The following is a 23,722-nucleotide window of genomic DNA, read 5'->3' on the forward strand; positions in this document are numbered from 1 at the left end:
CATAAGGGTAGGATAAGACTGGCACTGTAAAATTTGGACTGTCAAAAATGTAATCAATTTCCATGTTGGTCAATGAGCAATGTTCAGCGAAATAAATTAGGTTAAAAGGTTTTGCTAGAAAGTAGAAATAGAAAATCATGTCTGTTGGGCATAATTGTACAATATTTGCAGAGTTAAAATAAACCGTGAAAATAAGAGGTGCATTATACGAAATGGGCAAAACGGTACATTTTATATTATTTGCACAGAATATCAGGGAATAGGTTGTATTCTACACAAATCATAAAACATACTTTTCAGGAAATACTGACTAGTATTGTATCCGTTATATATTTGTAAACATTTGTTGATTCTGTCTAACAGTATTTTGTATTTACTAATAATAAATATTTTCTATTATTCTACTTGTCTATGACTCAACAAGCTTTGCACCTTCACAACTAATATGTATTCTAATATAACTTTTTTAAATAGAGCGATGTCAATTTTCCAAAACTGGACATCACTTTTGGCAACTCCCCTATTTTGTCGAGCAGCTATACTGGTATTTTTCTTAAAGCTGATTCTAATTTCTGAAACTGCTCGAAAGCAGAAATGAGTCAGCAACTATAGAGGGCCGCCGCTGGGGTCACAGTGCAATTCTTTCACGATTGTGTTATGATAGTGAAGGCTTTTCAGAGAAGTGGATCCTTGCATTTTACTACACGTCTCCTTTTAAAACAAATCTGGTGCTTATTGTTTTCACTTCCAATCTCACAAGTAGACACATAACCTTCTAGGCAGTGACAGTATAATAACTGGCTAGACCCTTAATGTGACCTTGACTTAATACAAATGTGATATAAGAAAAGTTAAGGTCTGTTTTATTTCATAAGAAGCAATCTGTAAATCAAAGGAAAAGAGCAAAGTTAATCCCGCTGCCCTTCTGATAAAGCCAAGATAAGATAACACAAGCATTCAATTCATCCCAGAAACTTCAATGATAATAGGAACATTAGTGTGTAAACACCAACAGCAGAAGACAAGCGTCGAGCCTTATAAGTCATACCTATGTGAATTACTGTAAGTTTAGTGAAATAGTTGTCATGTTCGTAGCACTGGGTCTTTGGCTGCTGGTATTCCCTGCAGCTTTCTCTGCTCCTGCTAGAGAACAATGCACCACAGGTAAAAACAAACTGCTGTTAGTTTCTTTTGATGGCTTCAGATGGGATTATGACAGAGATGTGGACACTCCAAATCTGGACAGAATGGCTGTGGAAGGAGTCAAGGCCGCATATATGACTCCACCTTTCCTGACCATCACCAGTCCTTCACACTTTACCCTGTTAACAGGTAAGAAACAAAAGCCTTCCATGATTTCATGTTTCAATATTTAACTGCAAGTTTTAGTCCAAAAATATGCTTCCCTTTACATTTTTTATAGACTTTATCTTTACATTGAGTAACAGTTACAATGGTACTCACACAGCACGACTACTGTATATTTTATAATAATGGAAGGTTTTGGAAGAATATATTATATATGTCACTTACAGTACCTTCCGAAATCTTGTATGTCCAAATTCGCTATTTTTTATGAAATGTACTTTTTTAAATGAAAAAATTGTTGTCAAAGTTGACAAGTGTTTTTCTTTGACTTTTAATGGTTATAGTTTTGCAGAACAAAGAAACAGTGACTGATAGTAATCTATGTTAAAAAAATATATGGAGATACCCCGAAGGACAGAGAAGATATGTAAAAACAATTCACAGCAATGTTTTAATGGGAATTCATGCACTTGAAATCATTCCCAGCACTTCTGCTTTTCACATTTGCACCTTATTCTGTCAGCATGTGACAATATATAAAAATAATAATCTGTGGCCACAAAAATATTTTGAAACACAGGTCACACTTAATTATGTATCCATGTCAAAAGCTCAACCTAAGTGCCATTTATTCTAAATACAGCACAAGGAAACGCATAAAGAAATCTGTTGGGTTTTAAATGACAAAATCTATATATATTATTAGCTAGCAAAAAGACATTTAGAGATTGTTAATTGTAGCTTTAAATTCTCCCTACTTCTCCAGGCCAGTAAATACGATATAAAGATGCTGGGTGATGAAAAAGATTGGCATAGTTCTGAGCATACCCTTTCCCCTCTCGCTTTTGACGCAGCATGCCATAAGAACACTCTGCAAACTATAGAATCAGTGACATTGAAAAGGTGTATTTTGTTGCAGGAAGGTACATTGAGAACCATGGTGTGATTCATAATATCTGGTTCAACATAACCACACAGGAGAAGAAGCAGTACTACATGACACAGTTTGTGGATGAATACTGGGATAATGGCAGTCTGCCTATTTGGATCACGGCTCAAAGACAGGTACATCTCGAACCACAGGAGATAAACAGCTTGACACCCAAAATTTAAGTAGAAACCTTCAAATTGAACAATGAAAGTGCAAAATTTTAACTTGCCTTTCATTAACCCTTCTCTGTCCTTTTAGTAAAGTACACGCAATAATGTTTTAAAGGGGTCGTATGTCGCGAATACGTGTTTTTCAGTGTTGTGTTATAAGTTGCCCATGCATGTATTAGACACGTAAAATTATAAAAAATGTAAGTGTCGGAAACAAAAGATGCATTCTATCTAAAAGGGAATGCCCACCCAGACCTGTTTGAAACGTCCCTTGTAACCACACCCCCACAGATCCATGTCAGTTCGTGGCATGATTTGATCTAGACTGCCCAAATGTATAAGCAAGTAAGCACGGCGTTCCTGCCAGTACAATTGCTTTGAAACCTGATGTTCCAGATATGGTAAGAGGTGTTACATTTCTGTCACTCGCTTGGAGCATTCGACCAATCACTACGCACTGGTTAACTGGCCAATCATAGCACACCTCGCTTTCCAGATCGATTGCGGTTTGTAAAAAATCGGCAAAGAGGAGATATCACATGCAGGATATGTGGAAAATACAGTGTTTTTAACCTTAAATAGTGTATGCACATTGCATTACATGTAAAACAAACGATAACATCTGTTTAAGCTGTGTCACATGACTCCTTTAACATACCAATAGTTTAGTTTGACACCTTAAACAGAGTTTTACTTTACTGGGAAAAAACTGAACACAAAAACCCCAACATCATGTCAACAGTCTGTTTGCATATACAATAAATATTAAACCAACTAACAATATTGATGTGACTTTTCTCAGGGACTGAAAACAGGATCCCATCACTTTCCCGGCACTGCTGCCACCTACCAGAAAGAAAAAGTTTATAAAGAAGAAGTGGAACCAATATTTTACGACTACACCAATGAGACGGTATGGAGGGAGAATGTGAATACAGTGATTGGACAATGGTTTAAAAACGAAGACTTAGACTTCATCTCTATGTATTTCGGTGACCCGGATGCAGTGGGCCACAAGTACGGGCCGGATTCTCCCGAGAGACGCGAGGCCATCAAAAAGGTGGACCGGACTGTGGGCCACCTACGAGAAACTGTGGAGAAACACGGACTCACTGACAAACTGAATATTATCATCACGGCAGACCACGGAATGAGCACGGTGTTCAAAGGAGAGAATGTAAACGAGATTATTCTCAGTAACATCCCAGGTTTCTCTTTGAGAGATCTGAAATTCCACATGGTGGACTACGGGGCGTGTGGAATATTGTTGCCCAAAGACGGGATGCTTGACAAGGTTTACAACGCCTTGAAAGGAGGTCATCCTAACCTTCACGTTTACAAGAAAGAGGACATGCCTGAACGACTGCACTACTCCAAACATCCACGTCTCCTTCCCATAATTCTCATTGCAGACCCTGGATATGTCATCAATGGAGTGAGCTGATTGATAGATTACTTATACAGTAATTTCCATATAATATATATGATAAACTTTATTCTATATTTGATTATTTTTCTTTCAATCTTCCAGTTTTACACATTTCAGACCAATAAAGGAGAACATGGCTACGATAATGAGGTCATGGACATGAAGGCTTTCTTCAGGGCGGTGGGACCAGATTTCCACAACAATTTGTTGGTTGGACCATTCGAGTCTGTAAACGTGTATCCTCTAATGTGCCACCTTCTGGGGATACAACCAGAGGTCCATGACGGGTCACTAGATAACACCCGACACATGCTGCTCTCCAATGGACTATCTTGTTCCCTCAAAGGTAGGTTTAAGAAGTGTATTGTATACTGTATAATTATTATTTGATAGGTTAGAAGTAACAGTTAGGGGACAAATCCGTTTTTTGGAGATCAGAATAAACAAACGACCAATAGTTTGTAGGGAGGTCAATGTCAAGCTAAATGGTTAGCTTGTCTTTGATTAAGATGTATAGAAAGTAATTTTAGAGCACAATTTTTGTCTCCTTTTGGATGCATAGGCTACAGTGCTTAACAAATTTATTAGACCACCACCCAATGTAAATTTTGTACCACAGTGGCCCTAAACAGTATTGGTGATGACCAAAAGCATATTTTATGTTTGGTTAATCCACCAGTATCCGCAATTTCTTTAGTCACGGTAGTATTTCTGATGCTAAGATATAGTCATTTTTGTTAGTCATTAATTTTCTACTTTAATGTTTTACAAGAAAAACAGAAAAAAATAGTAATTTAGTCACTTTATTCTTTTTTTATTTTAGATGTCTAATGACTGTTTTTTACTTGCAGTCCTTAAAAGAAAAAAGTAATGTACCGATATATCGGCCAATAAATGCTAATAAAAGCAATTTTTCACACTATAGGCCAACAGACAGCCGATGTTCAGGGCCGATTTATCCTGTCAATCAAAGAGGACAGGAAAATGCTATGAATTTGTACTCTGTATTTAGAAAATGCTAAGAAACATCACCAGTTTCATGTTCAATATTAGTAGTCTTTATTTCAATTTATGACATTTATAAAGTTAAGAAATGTGTATTTAATCTCCAGAATCGGTATTGAATCGGCAGATGTCAACAATATAATCGACTATCGGTGGAGAAATTTTGTATCGGCGCATCTCTAGAAAAGTTTAAATGTCCGATGACAATGATTTCTGTCAAAAGTTAAAATTTGGGTACCAAATTGTTAATACAGGCTATTTAGTTGTTTCTGTACATCTGCCTAATAAATGTCAGTTGAAGTTTTAAACAGCTTTTTGACAGATAACTAAAATATTTATTTCCTCTTTATCATAACAGGTGGTCTAATATATTTATTTATTGTGCTGTACCTAAATACATGTCTTACATATGAACCTATAAATGCCGTACAAAAATACCTTTTGTAATGTAAATTGTATTACATGATCTTAAAGCGTCACCCAAGAATGAAAATTCTGTCATAATTTACTCACCCTAATATCATTTAAACCTGTTTGACTTTCTTCCTCAGAACACAAAGGAAGATATTTAGAAGAATATTGGAAAACGAACAACAGCAGGACCCATTGACTTGCATTGGTTTTGTGTCCATACAATAGAAATCAATGGGTACTGCCGTTGTTCGGTTACCTACGTTCTTCAAAATATCTTCTTTTGTGTTCTTCCGAAAGAAAGTCATACAGGTTTGAAGTAACACGAGAGTGAGTATGATGACAGAACTTTCATTTTTGGGTGAACTATCACTTTAACAATCCCTGATACAATTTGAATTAATAAAAGATGTTTGTCATGCAGCCCTACATGCGAATGGTTTCTGTTTATACAGAACATTATGTAACAAGGGTAAATTATAAACAATACAGCAATAACCTAATGCTTGATAATGTCAAACACAAGCTCTGTGTTGCCATCAAGTAGGATTGCTTCATGGTCATGAGCATCAGATGTGGTTGATAAGATATCTAATATGACAGTCAAAGGTTGCTAAATACAGTCCTCGGACCATGCTGTAGCCCTTTGTCAGCAAATAAAAAAAACACGCGCATGAACAGCATTAGAAGTGCAAACACTACCCTGTCCTTCACTATATTAATGTATAACGCAATTCAATTAATCTTATCATATATTACACAATATTCAGGTCATCACTCGCAATGGGTGTGATGTTTTCTTTGTTTTCTGGATTTTTATTAACTCATGTACTGCACTGTACCTTTAATAACCGCATCAACTCATCTACTGCACTGTAACTTTAATAGCTAATGTCTGTAACTAATGCACACTCAAGTCACTTGCACAATTGTATAGTCTATATTGTTATCTGTTCATAACCACCTGTACATTAATGTTCACAGTATATAGCCTTCTATTTATATTGTTCATAGTACATACCCACTGTCATATTTTCATAGTACATGCCCATTGTATAGTATTTTCCTAATATTGTATTCTGTATTTATTCACACTGTATATCTGCACTTGCTAATTGCACTTCTGGTTAGACCTAAACTACATTTCGTTACACTGTACTTGTATATGTGTAATGACAATAAAGTTGAATCTAATCTAATCTAATCTTTTCTTTTTAAGCCCCAGAGTCAATTCTTCAGAATTTGTTTATTGGTCTCGGTGCTGTGGCTGGATTTTTATTGCTGGTGTTTGTGGTTGTTACATCCAACAATGTTTATAAAAGACATAAAGGAAACCAGAGGTATGTCACATAGTTTCATTTGGTCTTTCATAGTTTTATAAAAACAGCTCCTCTCTGTCTCTACAGTGTTTTTTTACCTTCTCTTTCCAGCAGAACAGAAGATACGAGCGATGAGGACGAAACGAAGGACGATTTAAAGCAGACGACATTCTGAGACAATCAATTACTTTTCATTTAATATAACAGCAGGGTCTAGAAGTCTGCGACTGTATTGAACATCTATAATTTATTTTTCATTTAAACAGACGGCTGAATCAAGCTCATGTTGTTATGCTTATGATATCATTTGTAATATAAAAATGCATTAAGTTAATAATTTAAAATACAAGCATTTCCACTAGTGGTCTGACACTCCCCAAATGTAACACATCACTGTCTTGATGTTGACAAATATGCAAACTGGTAATTGTAAACTCATAACATGAATTTGTATTGCATTTCTACTTTGCAGTAGTAAATTAATGGGCTTTTATATACTGACGCCATCTAGTGGAAACTGTGAGTATTAATAAAAACAATTGTGGCTGTGTGAACTCATTAAATATACTTTAACACTACCAATTTCCAACAACAAACGTACCTGAACTCTACAGACTTTGAATCCTATCGCAGGCACATACGTCCACCTTTACTCTTACACAATAGATGGTACAATACCGCACGGTTCTGTGGAATAACAGAGAGCAGAATGGGAGCTTATGTGGACTAAATGACTGACAGAAGTTATCATTACACAAAGCTGCAGATTCAATGATTTATGGTGAAATCCTGTCCAGTCATGTGGAATTTTCCCAAAATAAGTTTAAGTAAACAGCTCATGACAAAGAGCCACTCAGAGCAGGCTGGTATGCATAAACAGTTTGAACAGTGTGCTGCAGTGTAGCCCCCTCCAAACACATACACACACACGCACACACACACACAGAGTCACCCGCCAGAGCAGAGCCAGTCTGGAAATGTGGAGTCTCCCTCTGGCACACGTGCCAGACTCTCATCCATCTTCTAGTTCAATAACATTTCTCCATTTCTTTCTCTATCTCTATCTCTCTCTACTACTGTTGCAGACTCGGTCTGTACGGTTCTTACTTTCTGGCCTTAAAGTAACTGTGATACCATGAGGTTATCTCACAATAGACATATTTACATTTACAGTTTGGATATTGCAGGTGCGTACGGTGCTTTCAAGCTATACATTATATGGCGAGCTCTTAAAGGAAGAGTTCACCCCAAAACAAACTCACCCTGGGGTTGTTCCAAATCTGTGATTCTGATGAACGCAGAGAAGGTATTTGGAAGAATGCTTTTAACCAAACAGTTCTTGGCCACAATTGACTACCATAGTAGGAAAAAATGCTTTATAATTTTCACTGTTGTGTAGAACACAAATAAGATATTTCGTAGAATGTAGGAAAGCAAACCACTCTGGGGCACTTTTGATTATTATTGTCATTTACTGTGGCTGTCAATGGTGGCCGAGAACTGTATGGTTACAAGCATTCTTCCAAATATCTTTCTCTGTCTTCAATGCTCTAACAAACTAAGCGAATGACACAATAAACAGTAAATTCACAAAGTCAGTCTAAATCCTCTCATCATTTATTGACCGTCATCTCATTCCAAAGCTGCATGATTTTCTTTACTTTTTAGATGCTCTTTCTATGACTGTGGTGTTGGCAAGTGCTTGAGAATTTCTCTCTTAAAAGGTCTTTCAGAGAGAAATTCTCGAGCACGTGCCATCACAACATGTTGGTGCCTTACTGGGCCACTCTAATATTCTCATCCATTATTAGATGTGAGAGCACATGTCAAACAGAGACATTCTTCAGAGTGGATTTCCTGCCACGACTGTCCGCGGTCTTTGATGTTCAGTGCGGAGAACAGCAGTCGAGCCGCGAAACAAGTATGTTTACATCTGAGGCTTAACAAACGTGCCTTATTTATTCTTCTGAGCTCGGCTTCACGTGGGGAATGCAGACTGGCGTATCGAGAGGATCTTGCGGACTATTTTTGCCGGGCTATTTTTCCGTATTGTTTCATAATACAGTTTGTTTCAGCACCCACTTTGTTTCTTTCCAAAGGCAGAATAGGCCGAACTAGTGGCCTTACATAGTTATATTGAATTTCCTTGAAAGCTTTTTATATTGTAGTCTACTAAATAACACCCTCGGCGGCTGTTCCCGGTGGATGAGGTTTGAAGCCGTTTAAACTATTTCACAAGGACTGGCCAAGATGCTCTGGTGGTCTTGGTGGAACGCCATGTGTTACAACGGCCTTGTCCTGCGGGGGCAGACAAGAACCGTGTCGCCTCGCACCCTGGTGAGACCTCGTAGGGGCTCGCGACGACAGATTTACTCTGAACGCCCTGCTGACAAGCTCTGCGGTACGGCTGCCTGGCTCCAGGACACCGGCGCACCTCTCCGACATACCTGTCAATGAGGTGTCACCGCAGAGAGAGCGAACGCCTCGCTTTCTCCTCGAGCGCCGCCATGGAAACACTGACTCAACACCTCCATACCCTCGCTCTCTGAGCCCGGGTCCACCGTCCCGCCCGGGCAGTTCTGATGAGGCATTCCTTTGAGCTGAAACAAGGCGTTAATCCATGATAACTTTTCCCCTTGCCAGCATGTGGGTGCAGGTCTTTCCTCCAAAGCTTGCCTCATGCTTTCATGCTTGCCAGGTTGAATAACTCTAACGTAGCTGCAAAATTTAGGAGGTAATATCTATGTAAAGGGGGAAATGGTCTCAGCAGAAGGGCCGTAAATCTGTCATTTGTGTTTTGATGGATGGATGCGTCAGAATCGTTTTCACAAAGCTGCCGAACACAAAAGCAACCGTTTGTCTGTGTCAGCTTTGGTTTTATGTATTTGCCTGACCATTGATGTATGTAATACCTCAGCAAGACACACTTGCTCTTTTGCAAAGTAAAAACAAATGACGTACCTCTATGTGACATGACAGTTGTAAAAATATTGAATCAACGTCTGGATTCTCCCGTTTACTGACTGGTGAATCCGAGGACAATGAGCAGATTCTGACTCGCAAGAATCGCGCAGTTTATTTTGATTCTCAATTCAATTCGATAAATGTTTATAAATAATGAATTATTGACATAAAACCGATAAACGTTTACAAATGGTGAATAACCGACATAAAACCAAAGACTTGCACACTAAACAAAGAGATTAATAAATATCAAAACTAAACTCACCCTGTAGCCTACACGCCAGAATGTTTATTCAAAATGATAGATACAAGTTGGGCAAGTCAAAGATTATGCATCTGTGGTTCATAAGGAAAATGTATGTAATACTTCTCCTTTAACATGCAAATATAAAATCTCAAAACATTAGCTGTAAATTAGTGTAAAATATAACACCAGATTTAACAGTGGGCTTAGTCTGGTGTGAAAAATTAACGATTTATTTTAGTAAAGTGCAGTAATAGTGCTTCTGGAAAACTTATGACCACTTCAAGACAAGCAGTCAGACTTGATTTGAGCGACGAAAATGTCCTCCATTTTTTTCATTTCATTCAGGTCACCTGTGACGTTTTGATCTTCTATTAGTCTCACGCATTCAAGTGAGGCGAATTCGAACCAAAAAACACGGTTGTGTTGACGTCAGATTTAGTAAGAGCCATTGCTACGCGGCGAAATATCGTTAGACGGACTTGCGTTTCCGGTCCGTCGCATTTGCATGCGTATGACTGGCAGTCAATGGAGGGAAAAGTCAAGTGTGACCGCGGCTTTAACGTTTATCATAGTTTAACTATGGGTTTTGCGCGGCCTGTGCCACTGCGCAAAGGGATCGGTGTTTGACAGTAAAATCCCCTTCACGGTATTTATTATCACGGTATTACCACACAATAAAAGCAAGGTCTAAAACAAAACAGTAACTATAAAGTCTACGGTTGCTCAGAGGCAACGACCATGCAGAAAAAGAGACTTGCGCAAGTAGGAAGTAGCGCTGTGTTTAGTTATCACACACTACGCGCTCATGCTTTCCATTTGCATTATTTTTTCATTCTTTGCCTCATAAAGTAATTTGATTTTGGAAAAGTATCTTTCTGGGCTTTTATACACGATTAAGGAGACGCGATGATTCGCGATCGCTGCAGTGTGTAGGTTTATATTTACCGATGCGCAACTAGCGGCGCCACACGGAACTGCACAAATTAACATTCCCGTCCAATCGGGTCGTTTATCAGTTTATCAGGAACGTTTATTTCAGAGATTTGAAGTTGATATACATGATACATTTTCAGGCATAGCAAAAAGTTTGTTGTAATAGAGGTGATGATGAAGGACAGAGTCTTTGAATTACTGCATGCTCACAGATTAACCACTAGGGGGAGCGTCGTGCTTGGCATACACACAGAGGATTGCAGTCTTCACATTCATGACATCGATCATCTCTTAATAAATCATCACAGCTGCTCTAAACGGATCCCTTTTTTGAGATAAGAGAAATTTTAAACAAACGCTCGAGAGGAAATATGTTTAAGTTTGACCTCTCTTGTTTGACAATAATAGAAACCGTCAGAATTCTTATGGATTTAAGAGTTGAGAGATGTATAATGGTCTCAGTGGGTCTCTTCTTGTAATGTGAAACCAACAAAACACCATTAGATACTACTGGAATACGGCCCAAAACACACTACATACTGGAATTTTGTAATGATTTTAATGGTAAACAACTGATGGTTCATTATAGTTTTTGTAACGATGTCATTTAGATTGGATTAGCAATTCCCCTACGCCCCATTCATCCATCAAAACCATGCACTTGTATACTTTGGAAAACACAAGGGCAGACACTTGATGCCAGTATTCTTTACAGCTTCACATCTTCCATTACACTGCTTCTCATGTTAAGAGAGGCTGTGATCCATAATATATCAGTGTCTGCATTGGAAATAGTGGGCTATCATTCATAGGCGATTACGAACTTTGATTCCATTACATATACAGACACAAAAACATGCTCTCACATGCTGTCTGACAAATTCACCCAACACACATCCACACAACCGATGCTCATATGCAGAGGCACACACGAGAGCGGCGCCACGATCTGCTGGGTGCATTTATTATGGATAAGCTTTGCCAATACTTTCAACACAGTCCAACCTTCCTCAAACAGCCACAGGCCGATATGTGATGGATCTCAAGGATCAATGTAGGACAAACAGTTTATACTTGAGCCATGTCCATGCCGCCATCCAAAACACCTCTCAATCCAACTACTAAATTATTAGAATAATTGATCTGGACAGGGGAGGCTTTTCGTTCGGTTTGCCCCAGATTTCTCTGCTGGAACACAAACAGAATACTGTGTCTGCACGAACTGAAGGTGATCTGTTCTACCTCATTAAAATCTATACATTCTAATCTCCTGTTTATACATATGTGCTGTAGATCTCCATATAATTAAAATAAGCAAAACACTATCTCAGACCTTAGATTCAGGCAGTGAGAATGCAGCAAATGGGTGGCAACTGCATGCACAGAGATTTGTCTTTCAGTAATGGATTCAAATGTTTGTTTTAAGTGTTATGAGAATAGGAGATCCTGCCTCCTTTACAGGAACAAACCTATTCTTTACAATATAGACAGCGATGGGTGGAACTATGGCACGAAGCCCGCATTGGCCTGGCGAATGGGGGGAAATTATAGGGCTGCGCTGCCAATTTCTTGAGGAAAAAAGGCAGGAGGAACAAAAGGTTGCGGTTTGATTAAACCTCGGTTGAGTCAAGTATTTGCCATCCCTTAGATTTCTGTAGTGTTTTTAAAGGGGGTGAAAATTATGAGATCTTAAGCTCAGACTCAATTCTTGCAGCATTTAGTTGCAAGGGGTTACTTTCAACATTCACAAAATTCAATAAGCGGCTTTCAATTTGTGTTTCAGCATTGAAAGCTGTAATCATCGACAAAAGTGTTTTGCATCCACGAATATTTGAAATTTTCAGCTTTTTTTATACATTTATACATTTTTATATATCATATTTTTATAAATTAATTGTTTTCTAATGGTCCCCGCTGCCTGAAAGTCTTTTTAAAGTATGTTGATATACAATAACAGTTTGCTTTTCTGGTCGAGGTCATTGTGCATTACTGTTTCTCTCTCATTAAGAAAGGAAAATGATTTAATCATATCTGGTACCGACTATCTTACACTTCAAAGTCAGTTTGACCCCGCACTTCTGCAAATATACCTTTGATCTTTCAACAATTCAACAAAAGTGATTCCAGCACTATGATCTCTGGTATGAAATTGAGATCACACTGACTGTTTCCTCATTTATATTGTATGGTCTTCAACAAAATCACTCAAACCCTATCACATCTATACATTTTCAGTCATTTTTCAGTACACAAGTCATTAGTTAGTGTAATTTAATTACTTTCCCTTGAAAACATAGAGTAAGGGATTACTATTTTTTCTGTAATTGAATTACAATTACTTCTGATGTAATTGAACTAAATGCTGTGTAATATATTTGATAGAGGACATTACATAAAAATTATAAGTTTATAACTTTAAAATGAAGGATCTAATATATCCTTCTCACATTTGCTTTGGTCAGTTAATAAGATTAATTAGACGCTGACAATTTCTTGAAGGAAAAAGGCAGGAGGAATGTATGTAGTTATTTATTATTTGTTTGAATTAATTAAATGAAAGGCCATTTCACGTCTATTGTTCACCCCTAAGTAATTCAATACTTTTTGGAGAGAGTAATTTGTACAGCAGTCTAATTAAACTATTTAATATGTAACAAGTAACTAGTAATTAATTTCTTTTTCAAAGTAACTTACTCAACACTGTGCAGTTTGAAGGCACCTAACAATAGAATTAAACAGAAATACTGATGCAAAACAGACAAATATTCATTGTCTTCTTAAGTCAGAAAGTCTTTCTTTAAGAAGACTAAGAAAAATAAATGCATAATTTATATTTTAAGCATGCACTGAAGTACACAAATAAGGTCAGAAGAATTAATTTCAGATTTATTCAGAGTGAACAACTTAATAAAAACTTACTAAACTTAATAAAAACGACTGTTATGTTTACTCAGCATTGAGTAGCTCCAAATCTGTATAAATTAATCTGTTCTGATGAACAGAGAGAAAGATATTTGGAATAATGCTGTAACCAAAATGTTCCTGGCCACCATTGACTATGACTGCCATAATACAAATTACAATTGTAGTGAAAAGTGCTCCAGAACTGTGTGCTTTCCTACATTCTTCAAAATTACCTTCTTCAACAGGACAAAGAAATGTACAAACTACTATAGTAGTCAATGGTGGCCAAGAACAATTTGGTTACACGCATTCTTCATCAGAACAAAGAAATTTGCAGATTTTAAAACCATTTGTTAACAAGTAAGGGATAATAAATATTAAAAAAACAAATATAAAAAGTTTGACTAAGGATAATAAAGGTACTGTATGCACCATGCTAAATACACACAATCCTTTTTTTAATTTGAAATAATAAAAACAGAATGTACAGAGAACAGAATGCTCTTATAGCAGCGGAGTGACACGCCGCAGACACTGGCATGTGTTGATACATGTCTTTTCCTGACATCATCCGTTAAAAATGTTAGTTTTACCACATGCTGTTACTAAGTGTCACACAATTATAAAATGCAGAGAAATTTTGACAAGTTAAGGCTGTAAAGTGACACATTTCACTGGCAACGTTGAAAACAACATAATTTCCCTAGATATGCTTCCACAGTTGGATGCCGATTCTAGATTTTTGGAGGCTCGTTTACTCTGGCTTTCAATACTAAATCTGTCTAAAAGAAGGAATAAACAAGCAGAATTTTGAATGGCATGTTACAGCATACAAAGATGATCTTAAATGTATCTATATTCCTTTTTTTATTTGAGTCTTTTTATATTTATATTTGGGAAACAAGATGAATGTTGAAGATGACATAACATTTTGGCAAAACGAACAAACATGCCTATCAATATTCTTCTGTGTAACCATGAAGATTTCATCTTAAATGGGCCATTAAAAGTCATCATTAAAGAATTATGTAAATATCGGTCAATCACATGTGAGTGATATTGGAGCTCTTTCAGGAAGGAGTTTCCAGTCCATTTGTTTTGCCCACAAACTCATGTGCCCGTGTTTCTTTGGTTTGGGTTCCATCCATCCTCTGCATGCCAGTTATTTGGTCCAGTCGCCAGGAAACACGGACTGGGCTCAGACCAATGAGAACGCTTCTTCCTTCAGGGAGTGTCTGGGCGAAAAACAATCTGAGGGTTTAATGACTGGTGGTTTTCCCGCTCTGTCATGGTTAGAGAGAGAGCGCCTGGGTGGCCAGACTGGCTTTCATCACGGGAAGGGCGCAGCGTGTAAGGGGGCAAGTGTTCCTCACACCTGATTGTTAGTGATGCTGGATGGACTCCAGAACTTGGGAGGCACGGTACTGTGTGAGACGAAGTTTCCAGTTGTGTCTCCAGGGATGAGATGCTAAGGATGATAAAACCTGTTTCTGAGCATCTATGACTGTTAAATACAGTCATAATACACTGTGAGGCACCTTTTATCTGGTGTTAGTGCACCCTGTGATGAATAAATGTGGAAAATGCACACCAAAAGAAATTAGAAATGGAGAAAGCTTACAAAGCATATTGGAATATTTGGAAAGAGCTTTAGAAATAACATATAGACGTTATCTTCAATTTCTTCCTGTGGAAAACCAAATGTGAAATTTTTATGAGCAAACTGAGGCTGTTTTATTCTATATTAAAAGCAACTAGGGCAATTTTTTTCTATATATCCAGACTTATGGTCTGCTTTTATTTTGGATAGAAAGCAATCTATTAATTGTTATAACTGTATATTAACTGTATTATACAATGCAATGTAAGTCTCTTGGGATAAAAGCGTCTGTCAAATGCATAAATGTAAACTGTTACATTATAGCTTATGAATAACTTTGTGCGATCCATCTCATGTTCACTCTTAACTCTCCAGCTTTACTGTAAGTCGGTGAGCCTCAAAGATTTCCCTGCAAAATGATGTAACAGTCCAATCTTAGAAATGCCTTCAGAATGCATTCGCAAGTTGAAAAACGGGACTAAAATCAAACGCTTTCGAAGTGACGTTTGTCAAATAACAGGCTTATCCTTAATCGATATAGAATGGAACTTTAGTATCTTCATTCCTTTCCGAGGTCAAGTTGTGCTTTTGATGCCAATAGACTTAAAGCAGCAGACAGAGCAGAGAAGGTTTTACATGTGATCATCCATCCAGCATGTGTTTCAGGCGCCACACAGATTAAATGAAAGAATCTGAAAATGAAGGTCTTTAACTTTTAATCCTTTTACAAAGACCCTTCAGACTGTCTAAGGACAGAACGGCGTCTCTGAGGGAAAAAAACAAAGTAACTGATCCACTGCCTCTGAGGAATACGAATCACTGATTGTCCATTACCATCCAGACTTGACTTCATAAGTCAAATTAAAATAATATCACCTCAATTAACATCACATCCGGACTTTATAAATAGCCATCTGGGAATTTTATAGCGTGCGCAGTTGGTGTGAGGTATCAGAAATACAAGTGTATGTATTAGCAGTGTGAAAGAAGCAAAAACAGTTCATGGCATTTTCAGTGGTTTTATTTTAAATGCATTTGGACTACATATTGAACAAAGAATAAATAGACGTTTCTTTATTTAATTTACATGAGCAGTTATTTTCCATTCCCCTTATATTTACAGCACACCGAGACTGTAATCTATATTCTTCAGTCTGAGGTGTATAAAGATAAAGTTTTTTTTCCGAATAATGGAAAAGGCTTGGAATTCCTTCAATAGCACTTTGATTTTCCGCAACGCGAAATGTTCTTTGACATAAATATGTATAGAGTTACATTAGAACAACATGATGCTTAGCAATTACAGTAGACAATAGTAATTATTGTAGGCAAATACTGACCTTTTTTTCTTTACAAATGAATCACTTTACATTACTGTGTCCATGTCACGCATGTTACTGTACTTATTACTATAGTAAAGACAAATAACCATATGTTGACAAGCAGCTCCACAAAATAATTACATAAGTCCATACTTAACTTATGTAATTGAAACAGTAACATGAACACCAATGTAAAGTGTCACCTAAAATGGCACAACATATACATAATACATTCCCACATTTGACAGTGCATGTGAAAATGAGCCTGTAGCTTATTTCAGTTCGGGCAGGAGCATTTGCACTCTGAAATAACGGGGTACTGAATTGGTATCCAAGCGCATTTAAGTCCACCCTTTCTGTGCTGGCACCTCCATCTCAAAATTGTAAAATGGGTAGATTTGGCAGGTTTGCAAACCATCCCTTCTGGAAACGAACAAGACCTTTTACTGTAGCAGCTGCCCACCTTCACATAGCGGGGCCAGAATCTGCCCCCCAAGTCCTGCCATGTATGCACCACCGGACAGAAAGTATAGTTCCACAGCCAAAGCTGAAGCCTTCTTCTAAGTTTCTTACTGGGCTTGTGTTTTTTACCATGCTGGATCTCGAACTCCATCGCTTTGATGTCTTTGGGCATGGTGCCGGTGGGACGCAGCTTCGTGAGTTCCGATTCGTTCAGGTCGTCGAGTCCTGCGTATTTGTCCTCGGGTGGAGTTATAGACATAAAGTTCTGGTCGAAGTGACTGCCCAGTATGGCTCTGAGTTCGGTTTCGTTCAGATCGTTCTCTTTAGGGTCCAATGTGGGGTCCGGGTGCTCCTTGAGTACCTCTAAAGGGAGATTATCGCTGGGAATGGGACGGAGGTGGAAGAAATGTTGGCACACCCCTTCTTCTATCCTAAATCCGAGGGAGAAAATGAGTACATAGACTGACAGAAAATATGGCACGTTATCCATCTTTCAGTTGTGGATGTCAGATTTTAGATAAATCCTTGCGCTTGACTGTTCGCGTGAGTTTTTAGCGAGACGCGTGCGCGCAAACTCCGGTACGCGCAGCGGCTGCGTTGAGCTCTCCACGAATTATCTCCCTAAAAAACTGTTTGTTTAATTGAAACCGCTGAACAAATGCAAAATCAGAGAAATGCAGACAGAAATCCGAAAATTGTGTGACGAGCTACTTTATGGTCATGACGCGCGTCTTTTGGACTCTTGGTTCTGCTTTTACGCACGGCTTTCCATCTGCAAATGGGCTCATGACAGCATCAGACGTGCAGCCGGACCCGGTCTCCGCTTTGCACTCTCGGGCGTGTATGCACACTCGGTTCCTCGCATCTGAATCCGGAGTCCTGTGGTCTGAGGATCTGCATGGTTTCTGGTGATGGGCGCCGAACTGAGAATCACCTGGCTCGTCTGATTTATCCTCAAGGGTCGCGACAGAACCCAAAGACCCATTCTCAATTGTGGGTCTGTTGCCAGAGCTCACGACACCTCCTTCTATTTAGGGAGGGGTGGGATGGGCTGTGAGGGGTGTGGGGGTGGGTGGGATATAATGGGGTCGTAGAGTGCTGTCTATCGTCGTTGATCGCCCTCTGCCGGTGCGCGCACACTTGCATGGCAGTAAGAAACGAGGCTCTGTAACGATGGGTTATTTCAATTCAAAGAAAACAAACCTTATGAGAAAAGAGACATTTTAATCACTACTGCTGTTAAAATCTGTAAAATGTTCATTTTTATGTAAAGAAACGAATGGTTTGGAATTATGGGGAGACATTTGGATATGTTGTCACAATGGTAACAGCTATAGCCTATTGTATTGCTTTTCAGAAAATGCTAAACACTCATCAAACACAAAACAAATAATAAAAAGGAAACGTAGAAATATCATAAAACATAAAACCATACATTTAATAATTCAATGATATAAAATCACAATAAATAATACGTGTGAAAACCTTCCTAACCTGACATTTATGAAAAATGACCCTTGAAAAATTCAAGCGAATCAATTTTTAGATTCGTTTTTATATTGGGTTGCATATACGTGTGCATAACTTTCAAACATTTGTAGTCTTTCATAAACATACCCTGACATGTAGCTGAAATAAACATAAAATGTGCCACTGTTCAGTTAATACAGGCTGTGCCAACTTCTAACTTGATTTGTTTTGATGTCCAAGTTTTGATGTCCAAGTTGCACTCAGATACCCAAGAAGAAAAAAGCAAACGTTTCAAGTTCCACATCTCCTATGATATTCCTGTGCTCCTCTTTAACGTTTAAATTGACCCTAGAGACCCTTTTCTGGATTGCTCGTGTCCGTGAACGTCCGGCGCCAGTCGAACGCGAGTTCTTATTTAAAAGAAAGGAAGTGGTCTGAAATTATGTTTTTGAGATAAGCTTGCCAACCGTCTGTAGTGACGAAGGGATCACTGGTCCTTAAAAATCTCCCATTCCCTGGATAGAATTACAGAACGCAGGACCAAACAAAGACATTTCTGAGAGCCAAATAAAGAGGTATGCTGTGTATTTCATGGTCCTATGAACATAAAACTGATGAATGCATGTGTGATGAACAGTGGCCATACTGTCTTATCATGTGTCACTCACACTAAGGGCCTTGACCTATGTGGCTGAGTAGATGTATTTCTGTATTCCTCCGTAAATGACGCATTCGAGCATGCAATTTGTACCAATGACTGTTTTACTGTGTTACAGTGGTTACCATGGAAGTGTCTGCAGGAGTTGGGACACATCGCACTGGATTAAAGGCCATATTCAAACTGGCCTTGTCAATTTTCGCAGAGAATCGAGAACATTGCGTCATTCCGAATTTAATCAACAGAACCTATCATTGACAGTATCCTCTGCCAAGGTTTGAGGTTATTTCCAACGTATACACACTGTTCTCATGGTGAGACTCACGTGTCTGGCCTTTGATTTTTGTAGAAATATCTGCGCAAGAGCAGTCGCGCATCCGTGACCATCAATGTCTCGCGCTTAATGCACCCCTCACTCTGAAGTTCACTTAATCTTAATGATGGATCAAAAGCCCTCCCAGCCTGAGGTCCAAATATTCCCGATTCTTTCATGAGCCAGCTAGATAAAAATGTCATTTGTTTTTGTTTAGTTCCCTGTGAAGACCTTTGATGCTCTAACAAGAGAGCAATTTGAACGCTCGATTTGAAAGTTACGGTTTCACTGTTGCTATCACGCGCTCGGTTCACGTTTTAAATACGAACATGCAGAGAAAAGAATTTTGTTTTTCGTCCTTCCCACTTCTTGTTTAACGTGCAGCGTTTTGTAATACACCTAAAATAAAAAAATGCACTTAATTCAGAAATGAAAATTTAAAGAACATTAAAAAACATCTACTTGAGATAACGCAAACGTACAATTAGAATACATTGAAAGGACAATTAAACAGCACAAAAGCATACTATTTACAGAGTTTTTATTCTTTTATGACTCAAAACACATCTGTCACAGCGTCATATTCAAATGGAATCACAAAAAGCAAACGAGTTACAAAACAACAAAACGTATATGACATGGGACTAACCATCAAAAATACAATACTGAAATATATTATTTCGATCAATAAATGCATAATGCAAAAATATACAGATATGATGCTTCTCAATTGTTTTGGCTTGCAATGTGCACAGTATAAAGGTATCAAGACAAATATACTCATAATTTAACAATAATACCATCAATGCCATTTGCAAAAAGTTTAATCGTTTATCTGGAATACATAAGGTGTCGTATAATGCTTCATCACTGGGGTTGTGTTAGATGCATAAAGAACTGGGCACACACGCGGAGCAGTGCATTTAACCCACAGGATTTTGAGCACCAGCTGACGTCACTGTACATTTAACCAGGAAGATGACATTTATACTGTCCTTCAGTGAAAAACGTACAGGTGCGGCATATTTTGGAAATCTATGAACATTTTGTGCAAATATTGGTTTACAAAGAAGAAAAGCACTACAAACATCAACAAATTCTTATAAGAGCAACAGACACTTCACAATTTTGCTTGCGTAAGCTGCCCTTTTCATTCGAAAAAATATGGTTTTGCTTAATAATGGTATACATCCGGATTAGTGTGAATAAATACATTCACATTCACTGATTTGTTTTCGGGAGAAGAAATAATTGCAAAATGACTTTAATCTAGTTTAAATGAATTGTGTGACCAAATATATATGACTTTACTCACAACAAGAATTGTGATTAATAATTAATGTAAATTTTATGTAAAATGAATAATCTAATTTCAAATCATCCAAATACCCTTCTTACGCTTTTTTATAAAGTGGCACAAATTTGCAAAAAAAGCATTTGAGGATGCTTCTTTCTTTGCAAAAGGTTAAAAGTGGTCCAATTCAAACAATCCAGCAATTAAACTACCTCATTCTAGTAAAAGGTGTGGGATGCACATCCAAATTAAAAATTCAGTACCAACACTAGACTGTAAAACAAGTGGTTTTCATTTCCATTATGAAAAGTGGGTTACCCATCATAAATAAGAACAGAAACAAATTCATTACAATTAATCTTCAAACGTGAACAATTGCACACCACAAACCGCCATAAAAAGGTAAACAATGCACGATTCAATAAAACGATTTCTGATAGAGCAGTTATTGTGTTGTATGCTGTGGTTTGGAAACAATTATCACACCCTCTTTCCCTGAAACGAACTTTAGAAGGGCTCTCATTTGTGGAAGTAAAGACAAGCGTAAAACGTACTGCAGTCTTTCACACATCTGTCGTTTCTGAACACTGATAAAAACTCCAAAAACATGCAATGTGACAGGATTGTGTTTATACTTCAATAATAAAGTAAACCATTTAAAGTGAGTGAAACTAAATCATACACCTGTCATACAACTGCAAACTGAAATTCAACTGCTAAGTTACCTAACTCCACCCTTCACTTAAAAACACCAGAATAGAGCGCATCCGCATAGTTCTGGAAGTAAACTCCCATTTATTTTCTGCATAGCGAAATTAACTTTTTGTGACAATATTTAGCAATGCAATCCATAATTTTTCATTCTCTATCACCTCCTCTGTTTGAAATATAAAATTGCAATTTTCTTTAGGTTCTCATTTTCATGTGTTGAAAAACATTTGACATTACAACAGTCTATGTTCTTGCTCAATGACAGGTTTAGTTTTTTAACCAATAAAATGATCGATTGATTTTCAAAATCATTAAAAAATCTATACTATATACAGTTTTATCTATATATTAAAGAGGTCATATGGCGCGGATACGTGTTTTTCTGTGTCTTTGGTCTGTTGCCCATGCATGTATTAGACACGAAAAATTGCAATAAATTAAAGTGTCGGAACAAAAGATCCATTCAATCTAAAAGCGAATGCTCACCCAGACCTGACTGAAACGCCTCATGTAACCACACCCCCACAAATCTACATCAGTTCGTGGTATGAGTTGACTTAGACCACCCAAATGTATACGTAATTAAGGGGCCTACCTGTCGGTACAACTGCTAAGGAACCTGATATTTCAAATATGCTAAGAGGCGTTACATTTCGATCACAAGCTTGCAGTATTCGACCAATCACTGCGCACTGGTTAACTGGCCAATCATAGCACACCTCGCTTTTCAGAGCGATGAGCTTTGTAAAAAATTCCCTGCGTTTCAGAGAGGCGGGGCAAAGAGGAGATACAAACATGCACAGTATGTGGACAATACAGCGTTTTTGAACCTTAAATCGTGTATACACATTAAATTACATCTAAAACTAACGATAATATTCGTTTTAGCCGTGTCATATGACCCCTTTAAGTAAATGTAAGGTTATTATTAAACCGTGAATAAAATCATTCTGCTTTTTGGCTTCAAATTCAATTGGGAATTGTTATGCATATCTGGGCTGACGGATCTGGTTCAAAGCTTCTTTTTTAGAAATCACTATGGTGAAAATGAACGAAGAAACTACACTTCCAAAACCATACGGGCGGTCAATACTGCGCTCTACAGTCTTAGGAAATTTCAAGTTCTGAGGAAAAGCAGTGCTTTAATTCAGGTTGCATTAATAATCAACATTTTAACAGTCAGAGCCATGGTTTATGAGTTCCACAAAGTTGACCTGCAACTTCACATCCTCCTGAACGTTCTACAGAGAGGACGCACGAATTGATTCGCTCGCTACAACTGTGAGCTGTATTGTGTTGTACAGTATAGTGCTGGAGGTGAGGGGTAGTTTTGGAGGCAATACAGGTGGTGAGATGAACGCGCATCAAACCCTTCTAAAGAGCGCTGCTGAGGATCTCTGACACTTGTTCGTTCGTAAGCTCGTCTGAGTCCAAGTCCTGAGCTTCCTTGCCATATCCCGCTCCCGGCTCTCCTGCGGTAGCCCCTGTCGTCACCTTCTCCTCCCAGTCTCTGCTGGGCGAAGTCTCACTGCATGACTCCACGAAGATCTTGCGGACGTTGGGTTTGCTCTCCCTGTACGTCGCCCTGTACTCGTCCAAACTGTAGGAGGTAGTGGGAGAGTGCGGCAGGGGCGATTCCAGCGGTAGCTCCATATCGCTCTGTCTAGTGTAGATGCCTTCAGACAGCGATGGAGTGCGGCTCTCGCTTTGCACGCGTAGCCAGCGGTGCGGCCCGCTGAAGTAACTCCTCTGAGGATGGCTTTTGGAGAGCAGCTTGCGTTTCGTCGGGGGGTCGGCCAGGAACTTGCAGCTAGACGGTTTGTCCCCGGACTTTACAGAATACGAGGACAGCGACAGGTCCTCCATGTCCTTGGCGCAGGAATCGGTCTCCAGGATGGACTCTGAGCACGCGCTGTATTTGAGATCATGCATCTGAAGCACATCTGGAGCGCTGCCACTGAGAACATGTGCAGATTGGTGAGAGAGATCCTGGGCTGAGGAATACACCAGGTCTAGTTCACGGGGGCTCAAGGCGTCACTGGAGTCATAGTCGCTGTCCGTGGGGAGAAAGACCTCCGAGCAGCCCTCCTCATCAGAGCCTGGCTGGGATTCTACAACAGACATGCCTTGAAACAATAAGCTCATCATTTCGTTATAATTTAAATCTTTTAAGTAGATAATTTTGCCATGGAGGAGCCACGCTAAAAAAAAGCTAAATAAGGACACCTGTGACCACACATCGCTTATGTGGTTTAAAACTAATATATAAAA

The 23,722-nt window shown here is 38.5% G+C and overlaps 3 protein-coding genes across 6 annotated transcripts in view; 1 reads left to right on the forward strand and 2 right to left on the reverse strand.

The window, feature by feature from the left end:
• The first annotated feature begins 1,085 nt into the window (after positions 1-1,085).
• Positions 1,086-6,748, forward strand: LOC130439396 (ectonucleotide pyrophosphatase/phosphodiesterase family member 7-like). Its single transcript, XM_056772010.1, has 6 exons — positions 1,086-1,332; positions 2,228-2,373; positions 3,212-3,844; positions 3,941-4,184; positions 6,474-6,594; positions 6,685-6,748. Exons 1-6 carry the CDS (start codon positions 1,086-1,088, stop codon positions 6,746-6,748), a joined length of 1,455 nt encoding a protein of 484 aa, XP_056627988.1.
• A 9,501-nt stretch (positions 6,749-16,249) lies between these two features.
• On the reverse strand, positions 16,250-17,986 carry nog3 (noggin 3). The gene has a single exon (XM_056771634.1). It carries the CDS (start codon positions 17,493-17,495, stop codon positions 16,821-16,823), a length of 675 nt encoding a protein of 224 aa, XP_056627612.1. The 5' UTR covers positions 17,496-17,986; the 3' UTR covers positions 16,250-16,820.
• A 1,984-nt stretch (positions 17,987-19,970) lies between these two features.
• Positions 19,971-23,722, reverse strand: part of ankfn1 (ankyrin repeat and fibronectin type III domain containing 1) — a 76,605-nt gene continuing 72,853 nt past the window's right edge. For all 4 annotated transcript variants that reach the window (XM_056771435.1, XM_056771434.1, XM_056771433.1 and 1 more), the window contains one exon: positions 19,971-23,562. In XM_056771435.1, coding sequence (XP_056627413.1) covers positions 22,826-23,562 — 737 coding nt within the window. In that variant the 3' untranslated portion in view covers positions 19,971-22,825. The remainder of the gene's footprint in view (positions 23,563-23,722) is intronic.

The sequence above is a fragment of the Triplophysa dalaica genome, chromosome 17 (assembly GCF_015846415.1).
Source record: "Triplophysa dalaica isolate WHDGS20190420 chromosome 17, ASM1584641v1, whole genome shotgun sequence".
Lineage (NCBI taxonomy): Eukaryota > Metazoa > Chordata > Actinopteri > Cypriniformes > Nemacheilidae > Triplophysa > Triplophysa dalaica.